We start from the raw sequence: 20,838 nt of genomic DNA on the forward strand, positions 1-20,838 counted from the left end.
CCTATGAAATAAAAAGATCAATTCCCAAGCCCAAAAATACTGACTCAGTAAACTGCATGACACATGGTACTGTCCAGCACAAAGAACAGTACCAAAATTATTCCACACATTATCTTTTATCAAATTAATCAATGCTTTTCTTCTATATTATGATCCTCCGAACACTCAGGCTTTCAGTCTAGACAAGTGTGTCAGAAAGGTCCTGCCTTCATGAATGTAATACAGTTTCATTGACTAACCTGGTGAGATTCTGTTATTATTTTAGATTAGAAAAAAAAGAATAAACAGGAATACTGTAGGATTTAAATTTTGTCCAAAGCCTTCTTTTATTCTTAAAGATATACTCCTTTTGACTTCACTTACTACCATTTGCCAGAATCAGTTTTTCTGAAGATAGACATGTGAAGGACAAACAAAATCTGTTCCATGGACAAAAAACAACATTGGACTAAATGGATGAAATCAAGCTTGGATCCCCTAGCTGACCGTAGTGTGGAGAAAAATGCCGTCTTTTCCCAGAGATATTGCCGCTTCCTCATACAGGGCTGTAGTTCCTCCTTTGGAGTGTGAATAAAGAAAATCAAGATAATAAAGCCAGGTTGGCGTTGGTTGAGGAGTTAAAATGAAAAGTAACAAAGTAGTGGCAGACATGGAAAGGGAGAACCTATTGGGCCAGACAGTACTTGTCTGGTTCTTCTCAAGTGCTTTTAGAATACCTTGCTGGCCAGAACACAATGAGCCTGCAGGCCCACAGTTGGGCTTCAGAGCTTGTCCTAGCGGAACTGTAAGCGGGTTTCAATGTCTGGCCATTTTGGTTTCTTGTTACGCTTGCTGAAGAGAGGATTCGCCTCACCTCTATTCTGGTTTCTTTTTTTTTTTTTTTAAAGATTTTATTTATTTATTTGACAGAGAGAACAAGAGAGCACAAGCAGGGGGAACAGTAGAGGGAGAGGGAGAAGCAGGCTCCATGCCAAGCAGGGAGCCCCATGCGGGGCTCGATCCCAGGACCCTGAGATCATGACCTGAGCCGAAGGCAGACACTCAACCATCTGAGCCACCAAAGTGCCCCTCTATTCTGGTTTCTTAAGTCTTTGAAGATCCTGCCACAACACAAGCCCCCTTCCCTCCTCTCCTTAGACTTTTCACTATGAGCCTCTCTCTAGCGGGAGGAAGAGCACATTCAGTGGCAGCCGACGGTTACTGAGGGCCGGTCAAGCACTGTGCCCATGATGAACAAGACTGAATTTGGCCCTTTGAGAGCAGGACAAGGTTTCTCCGTAACATGCCTCCCTATAAACCTACCGACCGAGCGATCTCAGAGGTCCCCATGCGTGGTCACTCTAGTGCACTCTGGGCAGAAGAGGCAGTCAGAGACAGGACACATCCCAAACTTGTGACAGCAACTGGAGAAAGGGAAGCGTGGGAGTAAAGTCATGAAAGAGGGCTAGAAATACAAAAAAGTGGCAAAACTGGGCATAGCGACCTCATCGAGTCAATTGACAGGAGGCTGGGGACAGGACTCCGGTTCTCACTTTCACCTGGCTTCCTTCCTTATGCAGCTGTCCTTCCTTCTGCAAGGCCCCAGGTTCCTGCCCTGGGTCGTGGGGTTGACTTAAGGGACAGACTCTTTGGAAATTTTAAGATTTAGAAATATTAAGCAGGCAAAGGACTAGATAGGTGAGTGAAAAATTATAGTAAAGTGACTTGAGGGAAACTGTACCTCTTACGTTCTTAAAATATCCAAAGATGATAATACATAGTATAATACAATAAAATTGAAAATTGTGTAAAGCAATCACATATTATGTAATTTGGTAAATTTGGCCACCTCTCATATGTAAAACAAAATCATTTGAAGAAACACCAACAATCTGAATGCACCCCATTTGTATAGTGGGACCAACACTTTAGGCCACATTAGTCTGTCTCCAAAGCTGATGCTTTTACCTGCTGCTGGGCAAAAACACTGGGCTTCCGCCATAGTCCAGAAGGTGGCACAGTGACATTCATGATCCTAACAAATGCTTGATCAATGAATAAGTGGATGAATACTCAAGTGTAGCCAAAATCTCTCATTATCAGGAAGGTCACAATCAAGATATTTTACGTGACCTCATGCCGATCCCTTGCCTATTTCAAACATTCTGCTTCAGAACTACACAGAGAAACGCTGCAGAGATTAACCTGTTCTCTTAACCAACTGAGCCACCCAGGCGCCCCTAGATGAGTTTCAATAGTCAAAGAGAACATTTCAGTAAAATCTATAAAAAGCATTCTTATATTTAGTTGAAACCTGTTTTAACATCATTGAAAACTGGTAAATACACCAGGGCAATCATCAAGCCAATGTGAATTAATTATCATTTACTGCCAGTCATGAATCCAGTACTTTCTCATACACATCCACAGATTTATTTCTCATATCAGTCATATGAAGGAAGGCGCTATCCTCGTTTTATACACATAGAAAGGGAAAAAAGAAATGGCATTTGAACCCACCTCATCTTCCACTTCTCAGTCATTGCACCGCACCGCATTTTTAATGACAAGAATTTTGTACAAGAAGACATTATTGATGATGAAAGAAGTAACATAACAGCTTTGAGATATTACATAACATAGCTCAAAGTTATCAGTTCTAATTTAACTAAACTGTCATTCATATTCAGCCCAGCATCAGGAACATGGTAAATGAGTAAATGTGTACTCTGAGTGGCAGTGACTTACAAATTTGGTGAGTTTCATTTTGAATATGTCTACCCTGTACAGTCAGTCAGTGGACAGGCAACAAAAGGAACCGATATCACCAGGAAGGTTCACAGTCGACCCTTACCGCTCTGCTGCTTTCTCTCACTGTATGAGCTCTGTGCCTGCCAAACCCACTGACATTTGTGTTCTAATGTGTGAGGACAGGATGGGAAAGGGAGAACCAAAGTGGAAAAAGCATGTGTGTGTAGCCTTTGAGGTTTGGTGGTTGTGATATCTAGAGAGAAGATAAAGAGAAGGTCTTAACTACAGCTACGGGGTATGAGAGCTGAAGAAGTGAGAGGAAATCCTATAAAATATCGCTATGAATTATAAATCGGATCCTTCTCTTGTTCTCCAAAATTTACAACTAAAGGATCAGGTTGGATGTTCTTTAACTATTAATAGTTCTGTTTCTTTGGTCATGTTACAGTTCAAACTAGGTCAAATGCAATCTTCCTTATATGTCAGCTATAGATAAACTGTGCCTCATATCTCTTTTCATTTAAAGCCAACCTTGGAGGGCTTCTTTTCCGAGATTTTCATTGCTGTGGTTTTGCAGGTTTTCCATTTTGAAATCTGCAGTACTTTTCTGTACACAGCTTCTACCCATCTAATTCTATTGACAAAGCTATAAAGTGTTTAGATTTGGTTTTAAGGAATTCCAGAAACTACTTCAGAAAAAATGATCAGAGTGTAGGAGAGGATCCATCAAGAAGGAATCTGAATCAAATAGGTGAAACATAGAAATCAGAATGGGGTCAGAATATTCACATTCTGACCTCCGAGTACAGAAAGCAGAGGAGCAAAATTACTGCTTTGGAACTTGAGAAATAGCAGCAACAATGTTCTTCGGATCAATCTCTCTTCTGAATAATTAGCCTGACTGTTCAGCCAGTATTTGCTATTCGAATGCATAAAATAGTATAAACCAAGTGATGCCCTTGAAATTAATGGTTCTTTCACTGTACGTGAAGATCTTGCTTGCCAGAACATTTTGAGTGCTTCATTATTTAAAAAATCAAATCCAATCAAGAAGCTAAGAAATAAAATTTGTACTGTTCCATTTCCTTAATTGATGAAGACTTCCAAGGTAATATCAAAAGAACAGCCCTTCATTCTCAAGGAATTCATATGGCGATCACAGTCATAATCAGACCAGCTTTCTCTCTGAAAGTAGACTTTCAATAACCTATCCAAAGATTTTATTTTAGTACAAACAGTGAAAATAACAGAAGTATTAAAACAAAGATGAATCATGATTGACAGAAGAAAAAATCTAATTACTTAGAAAGTATATTTTGAGGTACTGGAATTGAAAATAATAACATCTTAGTGACTGAAATGGACATACTGATGTTTTTGAACCATGCTTCACTAGGATATTTTATGCTTTGTTTTTCAGTGATGTCAGGTCTTTGGCTTGGAACTTAAAGGCAGACGTGTTAAACTGTAGTATGTCCTTGCATTACTGTTGTATAACAGTGGTTTAATCTGTCTGCCTATAAAAGCCTTATGTGAAATGAAGTGGCTCATTAATTAATATGTTCAATCCTCTTTTTCACAGCCAGAGTACTGATAGTTAAGAATCCTTCATCTTCCTTTCCCTTTGCTCTTCTCTCCGGATGAAGGCCAGTAAAGGGCAGGGATCCTTCTCTAGCTGACAGGGGCCCGCTCAGTTCCCCTGAGAAGTCAGGTCTGCTGCCTATACGAGGGATCTGCATACAAGCAATACATACAAGCAAAACATACAAGTAATTGAGGACTCTGCCTTTTATTTACATTTTGCGTTTCTGTAGAGCTAATTTAAACGATCAGCCTGCATCTCCCCAGGAAACAAATATTATGGCAAAATAAACTATGTAAAATATTTTTTAAATAAATGATCTGCTTTATCCAGTCAGGAAAGGTGAAAAGTATTATAGGAAGCACAGAGTTTTATATCGTTCATTTATTGAATTCCACTTGTCACTAATAAATAGTGTTTAAAAAAAAAAAAGGCAGATTTGGTCTTAAGATACATTTGCAGTTTGATGTGTACCTAAGCAAAATTTCTAAACTTCTTTCTTCTATCAGCAGATTGGATCTTTGTTTTCTTTCCCCTAAAAGATTTTATAATTTTTACCCTTTATATTGTTACACTCAAACTCTGAAGCTCTCAGTTGCTATTATACAAACTAAACCAAAGTTTGGGCAATGTTAAAAACTAGTGGAAAGAAGTTGAAAAATTTACACTTATAATATTAAATTATCCCCAGTAAGTGATTTTTTTTAATGTTAAAGAAATCATGCTAAAGTAGCAAGAAAAAAAACCTCTAAAAAGCCTATTTGAGAGCAATTTGTAAAATATTATTTTCTCTATTTAACAAAAATACCAGTTTATCAGAAATGCACTAGAAGTTGTTTTTTCATTCATTTTCAACTATGTATTAATGCGGTATTTACTGAAGTTGGGAGATTCTACTTAATAATCATATCTATTTGAGATTTTTAAAAACTAATCCAGTGATCCATTTTCGTGATGAAATTTTTAAAATAAGTAACACTAATGGGAATAATGGCGAGAGGGCATCATTACAAATGCAATAAGCGATTGATTCTTTTGCAGTTTTTTTCTCAATAGAAAACCCTCAAATTAAGTCAGATAAAGATCAGATACCGAGCAGAAAACATAGCTGTTGAACCTGTTGCAGAGTGAAATGGTCATTTCATAAACACCTATTTTATATTATGATCTGAAATGTATTTATTGATAGATGCCAATAAATTAAAGGAATTAAATTCTCCTGCCTTTTATAAACCTTATGTTAATCTGAAATTACATATCCATATCAGAGATGTGTAAACTCAGAGATGATTAAAATTGTTTCATTCTTTTTTTTGTTTTCCATTCACAGAAAATGATGACTATCTGAATGGCTTAGTAACCAGATTAGAAAATGCAGATGTTAGAAACGAGGATCTCCTGAGAGCTTTGAATGACACTTTGGGGAAGCTGTCTGCCATTCCAAATGGTAAGCATTTGAGACACTGCAAACTGTGTCAGTTGACCTGAACTATTAAAGAATGTTCTAACGTTTACCATCTTTTCTGACATTACACTTGGACCGTTGTCAGAAAATTAGATATTGGTTTTCTTACTTATGAATTTTTCTTTGTGAGAATGAGAAACTAAGCCATACTTTACCCTGTGATATTTCTTATGCTTTGTTACCCTAGCTGATATCCATTAGTATATGTTGCAAAAAGGAAAATATAGCCATCTTATTATTATACTGTTCTTCCATGTGTCAGCCCATAAAATCTTTCTAATAAGATTATTAGAAATGATATTGTTTGTAATCTCATGTTAATGGGAAAATATGAAATCACATGGGTACTGTTCTCTAAAATGTTCTGCTACAAAGTCACAGGTGATTATAATACCTACATGACAGATGAGAGCCTTTCCCCACATCATTCTTTACTTCTTTTTTTTTTTTTGAGTATAGTTGATACACAATGTTACATTATTTTCAAGTGTTCAACATAGTGATTCAATGAGTCTATAGGTTATGCTATACTCAGAAGTGTAGCTCCCATCTGTCCTGATACAACATGATTACAGAATCATTGGCTATATTCCTTATGCTGTGTATTTATTTCTATGACATATTCATTCCATAACTGGAAGCCTGTATCTCCCGACCCCCTTCACCCATCCTGCCCCTCCCCCCAACAGCCCTCCCCTCTGGCAACAGTCAGCACATCTTTCTTGGCAAAGTTCAGTTCCTTAAGTGTTTCAGCTTCGAAAACATTAATGTCTGAACCGTGTCTGTAATATCTTCCTACCTATTATAAGTACTTGAAGTTATTGTTTGGTATTAGTTCCTGAAAGCACTATCCTTTATATTTTAATAATGTGATACAATAATAACAAAGTCTGCTAATGTTTATTGAGTGCTTACTCAATATGCTTGTTAAGTGTGTGTAATCCTCACAGTAATCCTACAAAATTAATAGTGTTATCCCCACTTTACAGGGGACAAACTGAGACACAGTATCATGCTAAGGGAAATAAATCAGAGAAAGACAAATCCCATATGATTTCACTCATATGTGGAATTTAAGAAATGAAACAGAATGAAACAATGAAACATTGTTAAAAGTGGCGTGTATGAGGTTTGAACCCCACAGTTTAACTTTGGAGCCCATGGCCTTAACGAGTCATCTATACATACTAGTAGGCATCTATATGTTCAGTATATGTTTTTTATACAAATTATGATCAGGGGAACTAATGCATACATTTATAAAACACAGGAAATAGTAATGATTTTTACTCTTTTCCAACATTAAAAAAAAAACTAACCGTCCAGGATTGCTTGTCATCTCCTTCAATAGTAAGGGCGTACATAGAAAGTTTCCAATGCTGAAAACAAATATAAGTACATAAACACAAGGTCTAAAATACCTGAGAGAGTCTCTCCATCTTTAAGTTGAAGTACATTCATTCATCATTCCCCCTTCGGAATGTGCAGATTAAATCTTAAACCTAGTTTCGATGAAACTATGACTTGTGGATAAATTTCTCTCCGTAATATGTTCGGCAGCAAATCACAATATACCGTTATACAATGAACATTTAGAATAATCACTTTGCTATCTTAAGAGCTAATCAGGTATTCATAGCAAAGGTCCCTGAGAAAATTTAATTTAGCTAAAAATTTACTTCATTTGCTCCAACCAAATGAGGCAGAGTTCAGCCTTTCCCTTTGTGCCTGTGCCCCTGAGGTGGGCTGGCTGCAGCCTCCCTTTGACAGGCGTGGTGCGAGCCCCTAACTCTAGACCCTTTGCTTCGTCCCTCACACGCTCTCCTGCCAACAGACACAGCCGCTAAACTGCAAGTCGTTAAGGACAAAGCAAGACAAGCCAATGACACAGCAAAAGATGTACTGGCACAGATTAAAGATCTCCACCAGAACCTTGATGGCCTGAAGAAAAATTACAATCAACTAGCAGACAGCGTAGCCAAAACAAATGCTGTGGTAAAAGATCCTTCGAAGAACAGTAAGATCTCCTTTTTCCTTTGATTATGTCATGTGTTTCTTCACACTATAAAAGGACCCTAGACTCCTAACTTGTAGAGGTGGAGGAGACCCCACAGCGATGTTGTCTGCTCTCCTCACACACTGGGCTCAGGAATTGAGTGGCTAGAATCCAAGTCCCCAGGCTCTGCACTAGTGCTTTCTTCATCCACATTTTGTCCAGTCAAGAGGGTATTCGGAATTATCAAAATCTGCATGATTTTTGATATAGGGATGCCAAATACTTTTTTAATCCTTCAGGGTAATTGAAAATACAGTTGTACTTGGGGAATTACATCATCTGAGTTGGTGAAGTTCTATGGAACATAGAGGTCAAGGAGCATACTTACCAGCAGGCCTGTTAGAACAGGATATTAAAATGGTATCAACCTGAAATGCATTAAAATTCAAAAATATTAATATTTTATTATTTAAATGTACATAAATTATTTAACTATTTTCAGGAAGTTAAAGTATCTAGTTTGTCAATATTTCTTCACAACTTTTGTGTATTACATTAAATTATAGCAAGTTAATAAGGATTTACTGAGAAAATATGGTAGAACTTAATATAATGATAATTTAAATTATAAACTGTAGTCAATAAACATTATGATTTTTTATAGTCTTTTTTCCATTCTTTGAAGTGATGCAACATTGTCTTAGTATGTGATTTCACCAAAGGAGAGACTTGATTTTTTTTGTACTTGTCACTCTGAAGAGACTAGCCCTCTATTTATATACCAACATTTCCATTGGGTATCCAAATGTTGGTAGCGTGTAATAACAAAAACACTGTTATAGACGTTAGGTGTTCTATAATTCAGGTGCTGATTTTTCAGCACCATTGCCTCAAATCAAATGCTAATGATGCTACAAAATAGTAAATGCTACTACCGTGATTCCTTAAAGAGCAAGGAAGAGTGCAAACATATATAACGTGGATTTCAGAGCTAGGGAGGATTTATAATTTGCTATTTCTTAAAAAAAGAAAAAGAGGCCATACAATCATTTTTTTCATTTTTTCTTATATAAGCCCAGAGATAGCTGTTCTCTGTAGTTCAAAGATTCCATCTGAATAAATGGTACCAATGCATGCCAGATCACAATATCTCCCTCCCCACAAGTGAAAATAAGTTTTAAAGTCATTCTCTTATTTTATAATTGAAGATATTATTTCATTCAATTTCAGATTGATTCTCAACTGACAGTGGCCTCTGCATAATATTTATCTCTAACTTTTTGATCCTACCCTCTATCTAGAGATAGTTACCTGTAATATTAATTCAACTGGGTCTGTTTTCTATCTTATTGGAACATCATAATAAAGTTTCTTTCAATATGAACAATAGCCTGCTAACTGACATGTGTTCGTGGATTTTTATTTGATCACACTTGTTTGACTTAAAATAAGGTGCATTTGTAATTAGTACCTGTTGTGAAAAGTACCATTTTTTTGATAATCACTGCTTTATAAAATCTATAAAAATATTTCCTCATGAATTTTCTAATTTCTTTTTGTTTTGCTTCCATATGAAATTACCTGAAGAAATCAGTATGTATATGCTTACTTGCATACTTTTCAGTAACTTTTGCTTGACTGCCTATTGCAAATGCTTCAGCTTTGCATGTTACCATGTTTTGGTATTGCTTTAACCTTATATAGCTATTCTTTCCAGTGTCACAGTATTAATATTAGATATATTTAAAAAAGACATCTGTTTTTACAAAAAGTTAGCATGTGGATGTATTTGATATAAAATGCTTTCAATTGTATTATAGAAATTAGTGAAATACCTGTATGATACCAACAGAAAAGTAGAAAACAGAATTCTTCCATAGATTGAACTAAATTGTAATTCGTCCAATAAGACAGATTCAGCCACTGAAGTTCAAACAACTTCTTTGCAGTAGGATTAAAATAGATTAAGTGTTGTTATCATCACTTCTCTCCCCCGATGCTCACTTTCCCCCATCCTTATGAATAATTATTCTCAACTTCTAGAGAATTCTACTTGGAGAAGCACATAATAAAACTAATAAAATTAGATCTTATCAAAATGAGCAATTATTGGGATATATTCTCTCTTAAACATCTCATAGTTTAAATTCAAAGTCAAAAATAAAATTGCAGAATGGAAAATAATAATAGTAAAATCCAACATATCGAAACCTGAAAAATATGACCAAGGCTGTCTTCAGTGGAGAATGGGGGTGATTACATTACTAAAGCAGCACTGAAATAAACAATTTAGGTTATCAACCCTATAAGTTAGACAAAATAAAATTAAGGAAGATGAAAAAAAATGGTGAATTAGAAGACAGAAAATAATACACTTGATAAATCCAAGAGGTGAATCCTTAGGAGTGTAAAGATAAAACATTTTAAATACTTGGCAGGCTTACTCAAGAATAATAAAGCTCAGATAGGCAAAGTTCTAAAGGAGCTTTAACTAGATATGGCGGGGGGAGCTTTTAACACGTAAGAGAGTACTTGTCAAAACCCTATGCTAATGAATTTTAGAGCCTAAAAGAGATCGATAATTTTCTAGAAAAACATTGAATTATCATAATCTATCTTCAAAAGTGATTTTAAAATGTATACACTCAAATAATTATAGAAGAAAGTCACAAATTTTTAAAAAGTACTATATAAAAAATTATCAGACTCAATATCACAGAGGTTTTATTTTTAAAACCGTCAAGAAGATAATTTCCAAAAGACTTCAACTGCTCCAGAAGATAGAAGGGGGAAAAAAAATGAGGGAGGTGGGGAACCTTTGGATTTCATTTGGAAACATTTGATAAGAATCTGAGAGCTTTCAAAGGAAAGAATGCATTCTTGGATGAAGCTGAAATAGTCTTTGCTTTATCCTTTTTCTTTTTCCCATGAGTCTAAATTAAATCATTTTTTCTCAATTCCAGAATAATTTATAGAATATCAGGGTAATATTGGGGAATTAAAGGAAGGAAAAAATGGACAAATGGTTTATTAAAAGTATACAAAACAAAGGGGTAACTGTGTCTGTGTTGAATATACAATTATGTAACCAGGGCTTTGACCCCAGTAACCTGCATTTCAGGCTTTGATCTAGCAACTCTGTTACTTAAATTTAATAATAGACTTATGTCCTTTTTAAACATTACTTACAATATTGTTCATATTTATGAGCATGAGTTCAAAATAATTCAAAGCCTAGTTTAAAAATAATAATTTCTGGGGCTCCTGGGTGGGTCAGTCAGTTAAGCAACTGGCTCTTGATTTTGGCTCAGGTCATGATCTCAGGTTCGTGAGATCGAGTCCTGCCTCAGGCTCCTCTCTGTGCATGGAGCCTGCTTAAGAGTCTCTCTCCCTCTCATGCTACCTGTGTGTGTGTGCGTGTGTGTGCCCCCCCCCCACTCTCTCTCTCAAAAAATAAAAAATAAATAAATAAATATGCTTAAAAATTTAAAAATAATCATGTCCTTCCTTTTGAGCACCTTTGATTCATTCCCGAGATTAGTTCTCAGTGGTCCATTGGCCACCAGAGAGCCGATCATTCATAGCTGAGCAGGGCACACAGCCTTGGTCCTTAAGCAGTTTTACTTTTTTATCAGAGTCACAGTGACAGAAAGCAGAGGAATACATGCTCAATCAGATAATGAACGGCAAGGTTTGGTTAAGATGGCTGGCATCCTCGAGATAGAGTCATTGGTTTCCATGTGTCATTTGCCCTCCTGTGAAAAGCACATGCTGAAAGTCTATGGATCCGTGATAACTTTCAATTATTTGGGGGTTAAACCCCTTTTGAAATTGTTGATATTCAACCTTTTTTGGAACCTATAAAAATGGCCATTTAATATGGTTCAACCTAATATAGAGATTAGGATAATCAGTTATTTTTCAAAATGAAAATGAACTGCAGCATAAAAGATTTAAAGTTTAATGTAGTTTAATGTAGGCCTTCAGTCTAAGGGTTGAATGTAGGCCTTCAGTCTAAGGGTTGTTCAACACTGAAATGTTTTCAGAAGACATTTTGATAGCTTCTCTCTTTAAGACGTACAAAGACAGAACATGAGAAAAAGAAAGAAAACCAATTGGTGTGAGAACCCTGATTTTTTTTTAAAAGATTTTATTTATTTATTTGAGAGAGAGAATGAGAGAGAGCACATGAGACGGGGGAGGGTCAGAGGGAGAAGCAGACTCCCCGCCGAGCAGGGAGCCTGATGCGGGACTCGATCCCGGGACTCCAGGATCATGACCTGAGCCGAAGGCAGTCGCTTAACCAACTGAGCCACCCAGGCGCCCGAGAACCCTGATTTAAATACATTTCTGGCTTGGACAGACGAAGTGACATTTTAAAACACTTTCATTTCCTAGATTCTGTGACTAAAATTCTATAAAGGTTAGCTTTTGGGCTGAAGCTAGAAATTAATCGTCGAATTGAGGTCATCGTATTCTCTACCTTCAACGCTAACTTCCACCTTGATCACAAAGCCAGATGTTGGTCCTCTATCTCTAACACCTCCTGCTTTGGCCGGCCTGAGTCCCAGCTGAAATATTCCCATTTGCCACCACACACTGTGCTTCTGCAGTCATCACCCTGCTTTATCATGTGAATAAGATGAAATCCTTCCAATTATTTAATGAAGCCTACTACTGTTTTCATTTCTGTGTGTATGTGTGGTAAGCACTCATCTTGTCTGATGCAGTTGCAGATGCCAATGCCACTGTGAAAAATCTAGAACAAGAAGCTGATCGTCTGATAGATAGACTCAAACCCATCAAGGAACTTGAGGATAACCTAAAGAAAAACATCTCTGAGATAAAGGAACTGATAAACCAAGCCCGGAAACAGGCTAATTCTGTAAGCTCTTTTTATTTTCAGTGTCAGTAATTGATTGTCATTTTGGGTATTATTCCCAGAGGGAATGCCTTCCCCCAGTGTATGCTGTTGACTAATCACTGGTCATTTTCCTTTAACCTGAAGCAATTTTAGGGGGAGGGGAGGAAAAAAGTTTAGATTTTTTTTCCATAAATTTCAAAAGACATCTCATAGGAAGAATAATCACCATTTATTGTTATAGAAATGGGAATTTTGATATATTTCAACATTGTTTGAATAGAGTAGCACAAAGAGCAAGATGGAAATCTTACTATTGTATGTTTAAAAGGCATGGATGCTTTTGATGAAAGCAAAAAAGGCCAACCGGTAGGGTTGTATCAGCAATGAATGAACAAGGTTATATAGAGTAATAGCAATGAACAACCATTATTTTCTATATTTTTTGTCTGAGTACTACAACAATACAAATTATTTTGGTTACAATTTCTGCAGGGTTTTTTGTTTTTTGTTAATACCTCACTTATATCAAAATTTAGCTCTTTATTAACCCAATTAGAAAACTCTTAGGAGAGAACTTTCTAGAAGATAGTAACCTGGTGAACCAGGATAGAATTGCTAAGTGCCAATGTGAAACTTTATCTAGACTAGCAAATTCATCCCATGGTGACTTTAGAAATAGAAAAAAAAAAATAACAGTTTATGTTGTCAGGTTTAAACGCAAATCTTTTTAGATCTCCAAGTTTTCCATCTCGAAAGTTCCATTTTCTGAACAACTTTGAAACTAGAATGACCAGAAATGCCCTTTCTTAATCCATCAACTTATAACTTTTTGAGTAGTGGCCAAGAATATAATGCCCAAAGAGCAGTATATCATTTCTCCTCCTTATACATAGATGATACCTCTAAACAAGGTTAAGACAATAAGTTCAAGGCGCACTTTAAAAAGGAATTCATGCCTGACTAAGGAGAAATTTAGAAAATGATAAAAAAATTAGTCAAGATGATGTACATAAGCTCACAGTGGAAGAGGCAGATAGGGTTGAGAACATCAAGATGATGTACATAAGGTCAAAGTAAAGAAGCAGATACGGTTGAGAACACATATATTGAGTTACAATCTGAAAACCATGTGGGCAGTATGATGACATAAGATTATTGTATACGTGAAGCACAAAGTGAAAAGAAGTAGATGTTAGTTCAAGGTTTGGGGTTTTAGCTAAGATTTAGCCCATGTAGAAAAAGCATCTCCTATATTCAAGGCAACTTCTACTTATATAGTTTGTAACACCATAGAAGAAATAAGACATGTACATAAATAACTCTAAGGTAATGCCAAATAGTGTGCTACATTGCATGAGCAATGGGAAGTGCTATAAAGTTCTGAAAGAAAAGATCCCTTCTAATAGGGGCCAGAAGATTTCCCAAAGACGAGAATTTGAGCTAGGCCTTGAGTGAGGTAGTGCTGGATTTGGATGGGGAGAGTAAAGAAGGAGAGCATTCTGAGAATGAACCAAGGCAGAGAGGAAAGAAAGTTTCAGGATCATTTCAAGAAAGAGTGGTCTAGTTTTCCAGGATTATTGGTCGAGTGAACATTAAACTGGAAAGGTCAATGGAGGCCAGGTCTTGTTAGGCCTTGGATGGCAAAGTAAGCAATTTCGTTTAGCCAGAATTATTCCTGGGATGAATCTTATTGGTAAGGAGAAGCTGAAAGTTCTCAAACATGAAATGTGATATTATCAGAGCTGTGTTTTTTGAATATGAATTTAGAAGTCGTTTGGGGCATAAATGAGAGGAAACTACGAAGAAGACAACTTTAATAAGAGCCCCAACTGTAGCAGGTGGAAGTAGCTAGAGAAAGGGAGAGCTTGAGATACCACTCCTGTCGTTTGCAATATTAATTTTAAAAAGCAATAATAGTAATATTCTCTGGTGAATCACACACTTAGCCATATTTTCTTAGTCATCGTGTGGGGAAATCTGGTCATTTTTATTATTTCTTCTTGTAAAGAAATCTAGAAATATGCCATATATTCATCAGTTGTGAGTGCTGCCTCCTATCCCTCCCCCTGCGCAGGGAAAAAGATAAAATTCTGGCATGGTAAGTATATAAAATTGTCTCAAAATACAAAATGAAAGACAGGTTTAAAGAAATGCTACAAAAAGTAACCATTGCCCATGACTTTCAAGGAAATTTTCAATCATTTTTTGAAATGGAAGTTACAACAAAGTGTCTTATTTTTTATAAGATGTTAGAAATATGTAAGCGAGCCAATTTTTTTTTTCAAGAGAGTTTTGTACTAATTGAAGATGACATTTGCGTGATTTTATAAATGTGTTTGTAACCTGGTATGAGTGCCTGTATGTGGCCCTGACACATACTCAATATGACCAAGAAATTAAAGACATTTCTTTTAAAGTAGCTTTCTTTAGTTTGTTGACTCTGAAATTGAGCAGCTGATACTCTTTTTAAACAAATGACCTAGTTACTGGATGTGAGAAATGCAGTGAAAATCCAATAGATATAATAATGGGATCCTCAATAATGTTTAATTGAGTTCATAATGATTCATTGGTAATGTTGTATGAGGAATGCCTTGGAGATACCTAAGGCTTAGTGATTTTTGTTTAGGAGTCTTACAAAGGGCTCACATTAGAAATAACAATAATTGATAAAACCAAACATTCTAAGAGATGTTTGTGTTTCAGAAATTACTCCCTTCTTATGAGAGGGAAATGTTCTAGCAACTTCTTCTGGAGAAATTTATAAATACTATATTTTGATTTACCTGTTCTAATTTGTTTAAGAAGTCTCTACAGTTGGAAATCAAAACACAAGGTATTTTAAAGGAGAGATTAGTAGCTTTGGACTGCTGACCAAGAGTTTGGGCTCCCTGAATTTTTCAGGTACTGAGGGTATATTCAAAACCACAAGCCAGAAAACAGAAAATCCAGAGGGTTTTTCATATAAATGTGTAAGAGTTGAGCAATAGGCTACTTTACAAGATAAGTTGCTGGCATTTAGGGTGTCACAACATCATTTTGTTCAGAGAACCATATTTTTTAGGTATGTAAAGTATGCCAGAAAGTAGATTAATTGTAACTCCTACTGCCATTAAATATCCTTCGTTTTAAAATGGCTACTCTCTTAGCCTTTCAATTCTCAGATAGGATTTCCTCAGTTCAGTTAGGCTTTGGTACTCAGTGCTCTGTCATCTACACTTTGGTAATCCCCTTTTCAACACACCATCATGGAGATCGCTATCATTTCCACCAGGTGTACCCAAGCAAGGAAAGAAACCAATCCTGTGATCAAACAGTCATGTATTTTGCCCACATTCAGTCATTTCTTCTCTAAACAGCAAACAAGGAGGATTATTACATTGTATTCTTTTTTTTTTAAGATTTTATTTATTTATTGGAGAGACAGAGAGAGACAGAGATAGCAACAGAGATAGTGAGAGAGAGCACGAGCAGGGAGGAGAGGGAGAAGCAGGCTCCCCGCTGAGCAGGGAGCCCGATGTGGGGCTCGATCCCAGGACTCTGAGATCATGACCTGAGCCGAAGGCAGATGCTTAACCGACTGAGCCACCCAGGCGCCCCACATTGTATTCTTTAAACAAAAAGAAGTTAGTTGTGATTAAATTAGCCATAATATGGCTCGATGGCCAAGCCTATAAAGCATTTGTGAAATAAGGATAAAACAGACCACACACACAATTCCTTTTGATTACTAATCCAGCCCCACTAGGAACTTGGATATGATTTCCTATAGCTCAATCTGCTGCTCAGCTCCACTCATGAATTCCAGTCAGACCTTGACTTCTTCTCTTTGATCATCTTATGATGTCAATGACGCTTATACCCTGCCTCAGATATTGAATTTACTCAGTGCCAGGGTCTTCTCTGATGATGGTTTCGGTTCACTTGCTAACAATTTCTAAAAACTCACCATATCCTGTACCTTTTCCTGAACATTAAAAACATCTGAAGGCTGCATTTCCCCTACCTGCCCTCCACTGTATTATCTTTCTCTGGCTTTGCTCTGTACTTTTTATCTCTAAGCCCTTGGATAACCCTTTGGCTAGCTGCTAGTCTACCATGTAACACCCTCAGCCAACCTTCACTGCACGTGTGTTCTGTAGTGTTAACATCCAGAATACAAGTTGCACATTTCCTGGTTCTGTTTTTCTGCAACTCATTTTGATTCACTGACTCTTGGCACCTTATATAGAAGGAAAATCCCATCATTTGTGGAGCAAAGAACTAACTTCCTGATGGAGAACCACACTTACCAGGAAGACAACCTCCCCCAGAATGCACGGCAAACATTCTGGGTACCAGAGTTGTGGTCTGGGCCCCAACCTTAGGAGGAAGGCAAGGACAAGGAAAACAGTCTAAGCAGTAGACTTTGAGGTTATTCTAGCCCTGGGCCACCATGCAGGGCTCCATTAAGCTGCGCCCCTGTTTCTTTCCAGCATGTGATTCCTCTGCAGAAGATGCAAGTCAGTTAGCAGATGAGGTGACGGAACAATAATATACAAATACTTGCCATCTGCAGAGTCTGTAGGAAAAGCAACAGATCTGCTATATCCCTAGAAGCTCTCAGACACATCTGAATTTATATATTCATCAGAACCAAAAACCCCTCCGTAGCTTTCTTTTTAAAACTTAACCAGTTTTTCAAAACAGAGGATCATAAAGGGAAGGGAGGGAAAAATAAAATAAGATGAAATCAGAGAGGGAGATAAACCATAAGAGACTCTTAACTATAGGAAACAAACTGAGGGTCGCTGGAGGGAAGGTACGTGGGGAAATGGGGTAACCAGGTGATGGACATTAAGGAGGGCACGTGATGTAACGAGCACTGGGTGTTATATGCAACTGATGAATCACTAAATTCTACCTCTGAAACTAATAATATACTATATGTTAATTAATTGAATTTAAATTCTAAAAAAAGTTTTCACCCAGCACCTCTTCGGTGTATGTACCACCCTTGGAGAGGAGTCCTGAGGCTGCCTATACCCATTCCCTAATGAGACTTTTGGAGATGCTTCCTGTGTCACCATAATATGGAGACTGGTGATCTTATTTGGAGTCTGTAGTACCCGTTCATGGGGGGAGCAGTAAAGCTAGTTGGTTTTCTCCCAAGTGCAAAAACTATTTGAGTAGCACAAAGTGCTAGAAAATTCACCACTAGTGAGACCCAAGAGGCTTCCTGAAGCTGAGCTTTTAAATCAGTGGCAAAGAAAAGTTTTGCACCTTTCCCTGTCTCTGCTTCCTCCTTTGAGCTCTTTCATGGAGCAAAGCAGCAGCTTCTTCCTGTGTCCAAGCGGCTACATACACTTCCATCCTGAAAATGCCCCTTTGATGGTATACCTGAACCAAAGGAAATTAAATTCCATAATCAACTAGTGTTATTTGTGGCTGAAGAAAGGCTCCCTAAATGTAAGTAAGAATTGATATGAACAGTTTCAGTTCTATTCAGTTCTATTCTTCCTTAGCAATTTATAGTAATTTTTAAAGTACTAGTCAAAAGAAAAAGGAGCTGTTAAATACATTAGTAGGGATAACCATTGAAAATTATTTCCATTTCATTTCCTGGCAACTTAATAAATAGGTATAATTTATTCTCAAATGTATGTCCTGAGTACCATGGTTAATATTCTTCGTATTGTTAGAACATCTAGAACAAAATCTATTTGGCCTCTTCCAACTGTAAGAACATGAGAGGGTAGGTAATTTCCTCTTGAAAACGGAAAGAAAAGTGGTGTCCTACTTTAAGTGATACCAAAATCACTGAAATTTGAATCGTAAAATTTCATTAAACAACCTTAATGAAGATCATTATCACTAGCTTCATATAAAATCACCTTTTGAAAATGTCCCCACATTCACAAAGGAGGAAGGTATGAAGGTAAGAATTTGTTAGTTGCATGCTCCGAAAAGTAGTAGTGTGCTAACAAGATACGGGGCTGTGAACAGCTCATTGTCAAAACCCTGGTGGGAAGCTGCTCTTCTGTGCCCTCATTAATGAGTATAATGGTGTCTGCATATGGGTATTTAATGATTCTATTTGATGATAAAAAAAATAACTTCAAAGAAGAGATGATGATGATTTTGTGGTTGTTTGGGAGGTATTTCAAATTTGCCGAGAGATTTAGTCTTGGTTCTTTGTACCTTGTTTTTCTTGAAGATCAAAGTATCTGTGTCTTCCGGAGGTGACTGCATTCGAACATACAAGCCGGAAATCAAGAAAGGAAGCTACAATAATATCATTGTCAACGTAAAGACAGCTGTTGCTGACAACCTCCTTTTTTATCTTGGAAGTGCCAAATTTGTAAGTTTGATGTTCAGCTTCTTCCATCTCCTGGATATGTGAATACGCAGAGGTTAATCCCCATAGTGAGGAAAATGTATAGAATCTAATAACATGGTCCCAAAATTGTGTGATGTAGCCTTTCAGATTTGAAAGCCTCTGAATCTTATCTTGCAAAGTTCTGAAGTGTCAAATTAAGTTAGAAGAGAAATGAAATGAAGAAAACTTTTTACAGTATTTAGGCACATCTGCTTTCATTTATGAGTAGACAAGCATTTATTTAGAATTATGTTTTCAGGTCTGACTATTTAAGAAGGAGGACTAAGAGGAATAAAGCTTTATAAAAAAAGTCTCCAAGAAATTACAATGAACTTTCATGTTAAATGAAAATGACAAATTGTGTACTTCTTTCCTACCACTGAAAACTCTTTCGACTCATGTTAAATTTACGACTCAAACCGAAAAAACAGAAGTTGATTCTACCAACACTTACCCCTAAAAGTTTTCATTCCTTTTATTTGAACATTTGACTTTGTATGCATGGGAATCTTCCAAAATGAACAACAGACCAGTCATTGCTTAAGTCAATACTTGTCATTCGGTTGAGAAGTTTTAGGTCACCTTGGGTTAAAAAAAATCACAGCTGTCCCCTTAAAAATGTCAGTGTCCTTGGTGAAAACAATAATGGATTATGCAACCAAATAGTTTCTTTTGTCTCTTCCACAAGAACCAGAATGAGAAAAGACTTTTGTTTCAAAGTAGAATTGGTTAAATTAACACATATGCCTCAGCAGTATGGACACTTGTGATGCCTTAAAGATGCAATAATAAAATATGACTTAATCATACCTAATGATAAATCATATCGTTTGGGAATTTTTATTGTGAGACTTCTAATTATTTCACATATCTATAAATAGCACCTGTTGAAAAGAACTCCGTTGGCCTCCTCGGGGTATCTGATATCTGAATCTATTGTTTTTGTGTTTCTCTGAACCAGATTGACTTTCTGGCTATAGAAATGCGGAAAGGCAAAGTAAGCTTCCTCTGGGATGTTGGATCTGGAGTTGGACGTGTAGAGTATCCGGATTTGACTATTGATGACTCTTATTGGTACCGTATTGAGGCATCAAGGTAACTAACTCAATAAAGATTAAGACAGTTAAATAACAGAATTTGGAAGTAGTTTCCCAGTTTATAAGAAAACTCTTCTTTCCATTTTAAGGAGGTAGCTATGTATGCATGTATACAAATTTTATATATTATACGACCATGTACAGACATGTTTGAATGGGTGTCTTTGTAGTATCTGTTTGGAAACTACACAACTTCCACGTATTGACCAGAGTGACCCATCCATTTTGGACCGTTCATCTGGTTGTCTCATAGTCATGCTATCATACTCTCAGTCATACTATCTCCCCCGAAGAAGGAGCACTGAGACTGGCCCTCATTATGCACAAGCCAGAGCATGAGGGCTACTGCTGGTGCTCAGCTCCTCTTCTGGTCTACACAGCAGCCTTGCCCCTACAGGCAGGTGCAGTATCTAAATGCTGGCATGAATATATAACATGTCGCATCCGCGCTACTTAAAATGGTAAATAACAGGATATTGATTCATTCTGTCTGAAGCTTTCATTCCATTAACTTCTAGCAGTGTGTAGATAACGTAGAGAACCCATTCCTGTCCTCAATCCTTTCCCCTCATTTCCTTCTCTTCTTTACCTAATTCTCCACACCTACGAAACCCAAAGCAGCTAACAGTTGAGAGGTATAGTTAAGGGCCTGGGTCTAGAGCTGGGTAAAGCACTTGGTGAATATAGATGATGGGTACAGAGTTTCACTCTGTGTTTGTATATGCTTACATTTTTTCATAATAAAA

At 36.9% G+C, this 20,838-nt stretch overlaps 1 protein-coding gene across 1 annotated transcript in view; it reads left to right on the forward strand.

Annotated features, from left to right (window-relative positions):
• The window catches only part of LAMA2 (laminin subunit alpha 2), a 621,471-nt gene that overhangs the window by 530,750 nt on the left and 69,883 nt on the right, over positions 1-20,838 (forward strand). Inside the window, exons 42-47 of the mRNA XM_045865518.3 lie at positions 5,643-5,759; positions 7,612-7,794; positions 9,361-9,366; positions 12,504-12,658; positions 18,834-18,977; positions 19,957-20,090. Of these exons, the coding sequence (XP_045721474.2) occupies positions 5,643-5,759; positions 7,612-7,794; positions 9,361-9,366; positions 12,504-12,658; positions 18,834-18,977; positions 19,957-20,090 (739 nt within the window). The remainder of the gene's footprint in view (positions 1-5,642; positions 5,760-7,611; positions 7,795-9,360; positions 9,367-12,503; positions 12,659-18,833; positions 18,978-19,956; positions 20,091-20,838) is intronic.

The sequence above is a fragment of the Mirounga angustirostris genome, unplaced genomic scaffold (assembly GCF_029215605.1).
Source record: "Mirounga angustirostris isolate CCGP_5_RB_7025 unplaced genomic scaffold, mMirAng1.0.hap1 SCAF_8, whole genome shotgun sequence".
NCBI lineage: Eukaryota > Metazoa > Chordata > Mammalia > Carnivora > Phocidae > Mirounga > Mirounga angustirostris.